The following is an 11,688-nucleotide window of genomic DNA, read 5'->3' on the forward strand; positions in this document are numbered from 1 at the left end:
AAAGAACATATAGAAGGAAGGATTTTCTTTACCATGTTAGTTACTGTACTATAGATCGCTCCTGTGTCCTCTCTGTGTCTCAGAATAAGTTTGCCATTCAGTTTGCCATCTGGGTATCTATTTGCCTTCCTTTCATTATTCTGCTTTTGCCTTTCAAAGCATCTCAATATCTCTGTCCCTTTTGACTGAACATGAAAGCATGTTAAATGCTGGCTACTTTTCTTCCATCTGAAGACCATTCGTAACATTCAGCTTGAAGACAGGGTTTTTTTTCTTTTTTTTGAAGACAGTTTTGATTGAAGAGTTAAATTATCCAATATTTATTGGCTCAATGCCAGATGCTAGTGTAAGTTTGCACGTTTTAACTTATTTAATCCCTACCAAAAAAAAAAAAAAACACCATAAAATCTATGAATAATTTGCCAAAGATCACTGGAGTAGAAAGTGGCAGTGCAGGGATTGAACTCTGTAGCCTGACCCCACAGCTGTACACTTAACTACTTCAGTCCAGCACCTTTTAAAACATATGTAAATGTTTTATGATTTCTTTCCAAAGGGAGGGATTGAGGCATTCATCTTTTCAGTGCTCTATTTCTCCCTGCTGTAAATTACACTGTAAGTGTAGTATAGTTGTTAAGAGTCTGTCCTGCAGCCAAACAGTCTTATCGGTTGGCCTTGGAAAAGCCACTTCATCTCTATGAGTGTCAGGTTCTACATCCGTATAATGGGGACTCTGTAAGATTAATGAAGAGTAAATGAGTTAAAATGTGTAAAGAGTGCTGAATGAATTTTAGCTATTATTTTCTCAAAGGATTATTGGAATTTCAAGAATGTATCTGTATCTGTATCTATAGTTAAATGTATCCATATCTATATCTCGGGCTCTATCACTCTCAAGTCCAGACCCTAGAGAGAGGGGTGGAAGTTATGCACTGCACAGTGGTGTTTACTCTTCCCAGCATCACAGCAGGAATGGAAGATTGAAGAACATGTACCTGCTCCTTTCTGGACTCTTGACACTGGCTTGTCTTTCCCTTTGGGGTAGGACAGTCCCCTCCAGTGGAGATCTTCAGGAAACAGACATCCAGGACCAAACCCCAAAGTTCTTCAGAATATCTTTCTTTTCTAATCAGGCAATGCAGCATTGTTTATGAATCTTTAACTCCAAGGTCATTCCTTAGAGATGATCCATCTGGGGATAATTAATTAGCCTACCATGGCCTAACAGTTTTCTATAATTTAAAGGCACTCTGTAAGAACAAGCCCACTACCAGCATTTCATGCCTAGCAGAAGCGCTTTATTTAAACACATCACCCTTAGATAATTAATTCCTGCTAATACATTATTCATATTCTATCTTTAAAGAACCTATTAATAGTGATCAGTCTTACCTATTAAAACTACTTCCTGTCCAAATTAGTCATTTAGGGAAACATTACATAGTCTCTTGCCAGGGAACAAAATGTTACTTTAAATCTTAGTCGGGGGACATCGCTTCTTGGCCTTTTGGCTAAGATCAAGTGTAAATCTTAGGGAAGGCCTCTTATTACCATGTTGATGATATAGGGTGTACAAAATGATATTACCAATATGTACATTTGCATGAAAGGTCAAAAGACTCTGGTACTAGTAGTCCCTTCTCTCCCTGTTAACAGATCTATGTGAAAAGACAAAGTTTTTCCAGAAGTTTGTTTGGTGGATGAAAAAAGTAACTTTTGTGATTCAGTTTGGCAACAGGATTTGAAAGCCTAGCCTATCCACCCATCCATCTAGATGGTAGATAATGCTTATTTTCAGCATTGTTAGCATATTAGATTTACCATTTACTGTCTCCCTTTCATTCTCCCTTCCAAGAGAATCTGCCTTCCATTCTGCAGCCCCAATAACTATGTTTGTATCAGATGCACCTGCCTCTGACCACATCTGACTGGCCCAACCCAAGCCATGCCAGTCAGATTCTGCCTCAAGTATTTGATTTAAGAGACTGAGTAGATTAAGACTTACAGAGTTAGGGGCTAAGGCATCTGTGTAGCAAACCAAGCCACATGTCAGGGAAAATGAAGGGGAGCAAAGAAATCATGTGTTATTAGAAAGAAGTCAAGAGTCAGGAGAAAGAAAGAAGTCCAGAGACAGGAGGTCCAATGGCTTCAAAGCAAAAGAAGTGAAGAAAGAAGCCAGTTGCTCTGTCTGTACTTTTTGTCCCCTGTAGATCCTTCAGTAGATGTTCAATAATTTTCCTTCCTTACTGAACTAATATAAATGGATTTCTAGTCCTGGCAGTCTAACATGTTGCCCCTTTACTAAGACAGTGAACTTAAGCAGCATTCATGAAAGCTATCACTTTGTTTCAAAAAAAAAAAAAAAAAGCTGTTAAAAGTGGGTTCTGCTACTCTAGTGTACAATTCATTGGTACATATGATATGAGAACATGTAACTCTCAAATGCAAGTAATTATGATGAATTAAGAATGTTTACTCAATATAATTATTTATTAAAACAGTAGGGATATTACTTAATTCAACAAATATTTTACTGGGCATTTACTATATGCTGGTAATTGAAGGTACAGACATGGCTATCTTAGTCATTGGTTTTTAGGAACATATATAGTCCTAGAGTAATGACAAATTTATTCCAAATAGACACTCAGACACTACAGTACAGTTTAAAATAGAAACGTACACATGTTTTCTAGGGGATGTCATAAAAGAAAGCACCTGAATTGGGACATCAGGGTAGGGTTGCCTGAGAAGTGACATTAGGGTTGAGACCTGAAAATCTAATAGAAGTTGTCCAGGTAGTTAGGCGTGAGGGAAAGGCTTTCCAAGCACAGGAAATAGTATGCACAAAACCCAGGAAAAGAGAAAGATCATGAACCTTATAGGAAACCATTTGATATGGCTGGAGCAGCGAGTATGAAAACAATGAAGGGAGGAGATCAAACCTTCCGTGACACACCTGAAGAAGTTCTGATTTTACAGAGTAGGCAATGGAGAATTATTAAATAACATCAAGCAGCAGATTGACGGGATAAAATACGCATTCTAGAAAGAACGCTAGCTATGGAGGATGAATTAGAGTACGGTGTGGGCACACACAAGATCAGAAATAGGGAGACTTTGGGGCAGATCCATTCAGGAGATGCCAAATGTGTGAACTAAAGCAATGGTAATGGGATTGGAGAAGAAGGAGGACTCTGGGGACATGTAGGAAGTCAGAGTTACAGTTACAAGATGTAGGAACTGATTTGGAAGGAGGAGTAGCAGCTGCTTGCTTTGGGCACCAGATGAATGGCAATTAACCATGAGAAAAATAAAGGCATGAAACAAGATCTTTGAGTTTGTGGCTGCATTGAGTTTCAGATGACAGTGGGTCTATAGAAGGGAAGCAGTGGTAGGTATGAGGGAATTCCATTGTTGATCGGCATTTGGTTAATAAACCTATTTCATTATGAAAAACCTAACTCCTAGTTTAGGTCAAAAGATATGGTGTGTTTCCAACACATTTCTTAGGTTCCTGAGAAGAATACTATATCGTATACAGTTCCTCAAATAATTTATCCAAATAAATATCTCATGATTACTTAAAGTTTTGGTAGATCTCCCATCCAGTCTACTTTAAATGTAATCAGATTTCAAACATTACTAACCTGTTCGCAGACAGGCTACATTTGCAAGCCACCATTCTGGAATCTTGGGAAGAATCACAATTACTCTGTCTCCTCTTTGCAGGGAACAGGCTTCTGTAAGTATATTGGCAAATTTCCTAGACAAAGATCCCAGTTCCTCAAAACTCCATCTCACTTCTTCTCCATTTCCATTTATCCACCAGAAGGCTGGATTGGAAGGTCTCTTTCCAGCCTGAGGAAAGGCAAACCAGATGATTTAAAGCTCCTGATGCAGCTTAATTCTATTTTAACTGACTCAGTGGAATATTTTCTCAGAAGAAAATTCATAGGTCTTTAGTTAGATCACATGGGGAAATTTGGAAATAACTCTGGGGTCTTCATTTCTAGCTGTCAAGAGCCAGGTTTTTTTTTTTTTTTTTTTTTTTTTTTTAAAGATTTTATTTATTTATTTGACAGAGAGAAATCACAAGTAGATGGAGAGGCAGGCAGAGAGAGAGAGAGGGAAGCGGGCTCCCTGCTGAGCAGAGAGCCCGATGCGGGACTCGATCCCAGGATCCTGAGATCATGACCTGAGCCGAAGGCAGCGGCTTAACCCACTGAGCCACCCAGGCGCCCCAAGAGCCAGGTTTTGATTTTGTGTTTTGTTTTTTGTTTTTTAAAGAGTTTATTGATTTACTTGACAGAGAGAGAGATCACAGGTAGGCAAAGGAGGGTTGGGGGGAAGCAGGCTCCCCACTGAGTAGATAGCCTGATGCGGGGCTTGATCCCAGGACTCAATCCCAGGACCCTGAGGCCATCACCTGAGCTGACGGCAGAGGTTTAACCCACTGAGCCACATAGGCACCCCTGTCAGGAGCCATGTTATTTTTCATTTAGCCTGACTGTTTTTCTTCCCAAAAAGTTAGAATTCTTTCATCCTTTTAAGTTCTCTCGTTGCTATATCTATACCTCATTCCCTACCATTTCTGACCATTTCTGACCTTCATACTACTAATTTTGGGTATTTTTAAGAAGTTAACCTATAGGGGTACCTGGGTGGCTCAGTGGGTTAAAGCCTCTGCCTTCAGCTCAGGTCATGATCCGAGGGTCCTGGGATCGAGCCCCACATCGGGCTCTCTGCTCAGCAGGGAGCCCGCTTCCTCCCTCCCTCTCTGCCTGCCTCTCTGCCTTACTTGTGATCTCTGTCTGTCAAATAAATAAATAAAATCTTAAAAAAAGAGAAGTTAACCTATAATCATACATTTTTATAAACCAGGCTTTCTCAACTATGAAACTATTAACATGTTGAGCCACATAATTTTTTGCTGTGGGGGACTGTCCTGTGCATTAGAGGATACATAGCAGCATCCCTGGCCAAAATTGTTTCCAGACATTTGCCCTGGGGGCAAAATCACTTCTATCTGAGAAACTGTAGTTGGACTGGCCCTGTTCCTTACCTTTTCCACATTGGTCCATTCGTCCAGGACATCTTTAGCAAAGTTGAAATACTCTGGAATCTCCAGTCTGAATTCCTGTTTCATAGATTCATAATTGGAAAAATTCTGAGGTGAAACTGTTCTATAATCTTTATGTAGTACTCTCACAGAACCAGGGATTGCGAGGCGCTGAAAACACTTGACACGAAGTAATGTCTTCATGGTGACAAGAGCTAGCATCAATCTTGCTGGATGTGTTAGCGCTCAGGATTTCCACAGAAACCGGTTCATCCAAAAGACAAGCTAATGAACATGCATTTGTCTCTGTCCTAAAGGTAGCCATACCACAAAGTAGCTAAGTTCTATTATTATTATTATTTATAGTCATCATACAAGTGCCATTCTCTGAGCACTCAATATGTTTCGAACACTGTACTCATTGCTTTACTTACATATGAAATTAGTAAATTTTCAGAGTAACTCTGTGAAGTGGATATTATCATCTCTGTTTACAGATAGAAAACATTACTAAGAGGCTGTCTTAGTGAACTCTGGCCACCATAAGAAAATACTATAGATAGGCTGGACAAAACAACATTTATTTCTCACAGTTCTGGAAGCTGGCAAGTCCAAGATTAAGTGCTAGCCAATTCAGTTCCCCCGTATGGGCTCTGTTCCTGACTTGCAGATGACCACCGTCTCTTTATGTACTCACATGGTAGAGAGAGTGAGAGCTCTGGTTTTTCTTCTTCTATTAGGATACTAAGCCCATCATTGGGGCCTCATCCTTATGACCTCATCTAAACCTAATTACCTCCCAACGACCCCACCTCCAAATACCATCACATTTTGAGGGTTAAGTTTTCAAGATATGAATTTGGAGAGAGGCACAAACATTCAGTACACAACAAAGGCACTAGCTGGATTTGAACCTAGAGCTGTCTGGTCCCAGCCCATTTTCCTGACTATGTACTGCATGCTATTGTCTTCCATATGTATTTCAAAAGAAGTAAAGGTCTGAGTCACCCAGTTACTCCCAGTTAAAGCAAAGATATCTAATATATTTCACCTGCATTTCAAAAGTCATAGAGACATGTTAAGGAGAAATTTCCACAGTGGATAATCTATAAGTGAAGAAATAGAGTAACCTAGTACCAATTAGGCATGAAAGAACTGTCAAAAATCATTTAGTTTATAGGCTGTAGTTCCCATGCTCCCAATAGGAGCCCACACAACCTTCGAGTCCAGACTTGGAGCTGCGTTTACCAGAGATGTCATCATAGGTCTTTAACCTTTGGGACTTTTGTGGGGGAGGACCCTCCAGGCCACCTAGCCCTCCCTGTTTCTGTGGGAATTTATCTGATCATGATGTCATTTACCTGGCTGAGACCTCATAAACAAGGTTGTTAAAAACATGGTTCTAGAGATGATAGGGTTCTTCTTCATACTTTCTGTAATTTTCCAAATTTCCTACAATGAAATACTACTCTCACAATCATTAAATCATTTTTTTATAGAGGGAGGGGCAGAGGGAAGGGAGAGAGAGAATCTTAAGCAGGCCTCACTCATGGAGCCTAATGCAGGGCTGGATCTCACAACCCTAAGATCCTGACCTAAGCCGACACTTAACCGACTGAGCCACCCAGGCACCCTATCATTAAGTCATTTGTAACTGCAGCTCTATCTGTGCAGTATGTAAGGCAGTGTGGCTATGTGGAAGAGTTTCTGTATAGATGCATTGCCAAATAATGGATATCATCCACAAGTTTAATCCTAAATGGGCCTGGTGTTCAGGCATCATGTTGCTGCACCCAGTGCACGGGGATATCTAGGTACTTCTTCTGACCCTTCCACATCTTTGTGTGATGACCTGACAAGTCACTGAGCTTGAGTCCTCTGAGATCATCCGGTTTGAGCTCCTCATTTTTCAGAAAGAAAATGGAACCCCAGAGAGGGGAAGCAACTCACTTCAATAGGTCATGTCAGAGTGAGAACTAGAACTCAAGTCTGTGGATTCCCATTTCAGTGTTCTCTTTACTATAGTTCAATAGGATTCAGTAGAGCAGTGATTCTCAACTCTGGATGTATATTTGAATCACCAGGAAAGCTTTTTTTTTTTTTTTTTTTTTTTTAAATACCAGTGCCTGGGGCTTAGACCAATTAAATCAAAATCTCTAGGGGTAGGGCCAGGGCATCATATTTTTAAAAATTTCCTCAGAGGATGCTAACGTGCAATCAAGGTTGAGAATCACTGATCCAGAGGTGAGGTGATCTGTGAGCCAGCAGATCAGTATCACCTGGAAGCTGGTGAGAAATGTACATTCTTGGGCACCTGGATGGCTCAGTCAGTAAGCGTCTGCCTTTGGCTCAGATCATGATCTCAGGGTCCTGGATAGAGCCCCACATCGGGCTCCTGCTCAGCAGGAAGCCTGCTTCTCCCTCTGCCATTCCCCCTGCTTATGACACACTCTCTCTCCCTCTCTCTCAAATAAATAAATAAATAACTTTAAAAATATTTATTTATTTGACAGAGAAAGACACAGTGAGAGAGGGAACACAAGCGGAGGGAGTGGGAGAGAGAGAAGCAGGCTTCCCACTGAGCAGGGAACCCCTATCAGAGCAGGAACCTCTATCAGAGAATTGTCACAAAGATTAAATGAGATAATGCATGCAAAGTGCTTATAATGGTGTCTTGCCTATTACTACCCACCCACTGGAGTGGGGGTCAGCAAACATTTTCTGTAAAAGTCCAGATAGTAAATATGGCTTTGTGCACCATATGGTCTCTGTGGCAACAGTTTAGCTCAACTCTGGTTGAGATAGCAGCCACTGACAGACAATACATGACTAAATGGGCATGGCTGTGTTCCAAACAAAACCCATTTATGGATATTAAAACTTGAACTTCATGCAATTTTCTTTTTTTTTTTTAAGATTTATTTATTTGAGAGAAAGAGAAAGCACATGCAGGGGGAGGGCCAGTAGGAGAGGGAGATAGAGACTCCCAAGCAGACTCCCTACTGAGGGTGGAGCCTGATGCAGGGCTCGATCGCATAACTTTGAGATCCTGACCTGAGCCCAAACCAAGAGTTGGACACTCAACCAACTTTACTACCCAGGTGCCCCTCATGAAATTTTCATATGTCATGAATTAGTATTCCTCTTTTGACTTTTTTGAAATATTTGAAAATATAAAATAAAACCATTCTTGGTAGGGTGCCTGGGTGGCTCAGTGGTTTAAAGCCTCTGCCTTCAGCTCAGGTCATGATCCCAGGTCCTGGGATGGAGCCCCACATCGGGCTCTGTGCTCAGTGGGGAGCCTGCTTCCCCCCCGACCCTGCCTGCCTCTCTGCCTACTTATGATTTCTGTCTGTCAAATAAATAAAATCTTTAAAAAATAATTCTTGGTTTGTAGCCTGTATAAAAACAGACAAAAGGCTGGATTTAACTCATGGGCTGTAGTTCTCTGATCTTTGGTGCTACAGTGTAGGTTTTGTGAGGGTGGGCATTTTGTCTGTTATGTTCATGGTAGTATCCCTAAGAAATAACATAGTGTTTGGTTTGCAGTATGTGCTTATTTTTTGAATGAATAAATGATGTTTTCAGAAGGGAGAGCTTTGTATATGGTTTATTTCTATAGCTAAATGTTATATTAGCCTTGAAAAGTACCTTTATTGCTTAACCAGATTTATATGACTATGTGTACTGTTCATATATAGCTATTTAAATTTAAATTTAGTACTATTTAAAAACACTGGCTGCATTTCAAATGCTTAACAGCCACATGTGACTAGTAGCTACTGCATATAGGTAACTGCAAACACAGAACACTTCTATCATTGCAGAACATTCTTGTGGACAGTACTGATCTATATTGATAATCGCTGAGAACTAGGTGATATGAAACATTAAAATACAGGCAGTTGGGGCGCCTGGGTGGCTCAGTGGTTTAAGCCTCTGCCTTCTGCTCAGGTCTTGATCTCAGGGATCTGGGATTGAGCCCTGCATCGGGCTCTCTGCTCAACGGGGGGCCTGCTTCCTCCTCTCTCTCTCTCTCTGCCTACTTGTGATCTCTCTCTGTAACAAATAAATAAATAAAATCTTTAAAAAAATACAGGAAAACTGAGGTGAATGGTTTCCCAGGTAAGATTTTTCCAAGAGCTTCCAAGGGTTTCGGATTAGTAAAGTACTGCCTCCCACTGTTGTCTTGTTTGGCAGTGAGGGCTGAGTCGAGAGGGAACCACTCTTCTCTGCTGTTTGCTGGCAAGTTAGAGCCCACACATTGGCAAGTTATCTCCCATATTATAGAATTAGTGTCAGGACTCCTCCAACCGAAGGAAGAAGTTAAGTAGTACTTAAAACTATGTTTTTAGTGTTGTGACTTTTTCTCTTTATTTTTAACTTTTTAGAGAAGGTCTTCAAATGGTTCAAATGTTAAAAATTGGAGTGAAAAATTGCGCCGTTCTCCCCACCCCCACCACCCACCCGCCTGGGTTGCTCAGTGTGTTAAGTGCCTGCCTCTTCATTTTCGCTCAATTCATGATCTCAGGGTTGTGAGGTTCAGCCCATGTCTGGCTCCACACTGGGCATTGAGCTTGCTTACGATTCTCTCTCTCCCTCTCCATCTGGCCCTCCACCCTCTCTTAAAAAAAAATATGCCCTCTCCCAACCCCCTTCTCACAGCTGCCCAGTTTCATCCCAACCCACTCCCTCCAGGAACTATGATTAGTTCTATGTATCTCTTTAGGATTTCTTTCCAATTATTTCAGCAGATGACTATAGATCCTTATTTCTTCACCACTTTGACACAACAGGTAGCCTAGAATACTACACTGTTCTTATAGTTTAAAAAATTTTTATAACAAATTCTTGAAGGTCCGTCCATGTTAGTACATGAGGATCTTTCTCATTTTTTTTTCATTTTTCTTTTATGTTTTGTTTTTTTTTAAAGAGCTGCATGGCATTCCAGTGAACAACTGCACCATAATTTCTTTTTTTTTAAGATTTTCTTTATTTATTTGACAGAGAGACAGATCACAAGTAGGCAGAGAGAGAGAGAGAGGAGGAAGCAGGCTCCCCGCTGAGCAGAGAGCCCCATGTGGGACTCGATCCCAGGACCCTGTGATCATGGCCTGAGCTGAAGGCAGAGGCTTAACCCACTGAGCCACCCAGGCACCCTGCACCATAATTTCTTAAGCCAGTCCCCTACTGATGTCATTTGAATTGTTTCCATTATTGTGCAGTTAAGATGAAATTTTGAGACTATTTCCTCCACTACATTTAGAATCCTTCAAATATACATTGAAAAGAAAATTTACCAGTCAGTTGGAGCTTAAAATGAGCCTAACCAGTCTGTTCTCCAAAAAGAAAATATCAGCATCATCCTGATCAGCGATAATGATTGCCTTCTCCTCAAAAAAAAATTTTTTTTTGTTAATCTTAGCACTTCACAACATCTATTTTCCAGCTTTCCAATATTCTTTGTAGGTAAAAGAGTTGAGATAGGAGTCAGAAAACTCTTCTAAGAAAGAAAGTACCACTGCTGGTCAGTTGGGTGTGAAAGTATTTGTGGTCTCATCTGACATGCAAGTTCTATATCGTATAAACATCAGTGCGGAGGAGGGCTTAACCGACTGAGCCACCCAGGCACCCCTATGTTTACAGCTTTTTGTGTGCACGTACTCTTAGATAGACTAACACAACAGCTGAGAAATTCTGATAGAAACACTTCGGCTGCCTAAGACTTCCATGAGAAAGTTTGGTCTGTTGCTTTTGGTTGCTTTTTTGTTATCTTGGCTCAAAAGTGTGCATGCCAGACCAGCAAACCTTACATAGGAGACAGATAGGGTGGTACTCACTAAAGTGACAGATTCCGACACAGCTGGAGGTGACGGCAGACCAGTGTCCTGGGAGAGCAGGCCTGAAACTTGAACTCTCGCTTCTGTATTAGTCCTGGCAGTAGGCAAAAGAAGAGTGAGAAGTTGTAGTCTGACAACTGGGAGACGCAAGACATACCCAGAGGGCCTTTCCTGGATTGGTGGAGACATTCCAGAGGGAGGAGCCAGAGTGCTGGGCTAAGATTATGCTCAAAGTTTATGCAATCTCCTGACACCCTCCAATTCATAGTTAATGATTTAAATACACTGCAAGGTTTTGCTGGTGGGGGGGTGGGGACTGGGAAAGTAATTTATTCACAGGAAGGGAAGTGACCATGGAGTTGCTGGAGGGTTTGGACTTGTGAAGGGGTAGTTTTATCTCAGAAGGAAGAAAGAACAAAGTATGGAAAAGGACATAGAAGAGTTTTGAAATGGAAAAGAAAGAAGTTAAGTGGTGCATTTGAGTTGTTCTAGACCGCAGAGAACCAGTTCCTGTGTTTATCTGTTGAACTGGTCAGGACTAAACATAAATGCTCTCAGGTTGCTTCTTTGCTCATATCCTGCAGTACTTCCCAGTTTACTCCAGGTAAAATCTCAAGTCCTTACCTTGACTACAAGGAACTGTGTGATCTGGCACAGGGTTCTCGCTGACCCATCACCTGCTCCTCCTCCCCTTACTCATCTGGGGCCACATTGGCACCCTTGCTTTTTTGTTTTGTTTTGTTTTGTTTTTGAACATACCATGCATGTTCCAGCCTTGGGGTATTT

At 41.1% G+C, this 11,688-nt stretch overlaps 1 protein-coding gene across 3 annotated transcripts in view; it reads right to left on the bottom strand.

The window, feature by feature from the left end:
* The window catches only part of ACSM3 (acyl-CoA synthetase medium chain family member 3), a 28,240-nt gene extending 17,134 nt beyond the window's left edge, over positions 1 to 11,106 (bottom strand). For 2 of the 3 annotated variants that reach the window (XM_059155745.1, XM_059155743.1), the window contains exons 1-3: positions 10,903 to 11,106; positions 5,066 to 5,140; positions 3,651 to 3,861 (exon numbers count right to left, since the gene is read on the bottom strand). In XM_059155745.1, coding sequence (XP_059011728.1) covers positions 3,651 to 3,861; positions 5,066 to 5,140; positions 10,903 to 11,091 — 475 coding nt within the window. In that variant the 5' untranslated portion in view covers positions 11,092 to 11,106. Of the gene's footprint in view, positions 1 to 3,650; positions 3,862 to 5,065; positions 5,374 to 10,902 lie in introns of all 3 variants that reach the window. The other variant, XM_059155744.1, reaches the window with a different exon arrangement.
* Between the last annotated feature and the right edge of the window lie 582 nt (positions 11,107 to 11,688).

This window comes from Mustela lutreola, chromosome 17 (assembly GCF_030435805.1).
Source record: "Mustela lutreola isolate mMusLut2 chromosome 17, mMusLut2.pri, whole genome shotgun sequence".
Lineage (NCBI taxonomy): Eukaryota > Metazoa > Chordata > Mammalia > Carnivora > Mustelidae > Mustela > Mustela lutreola.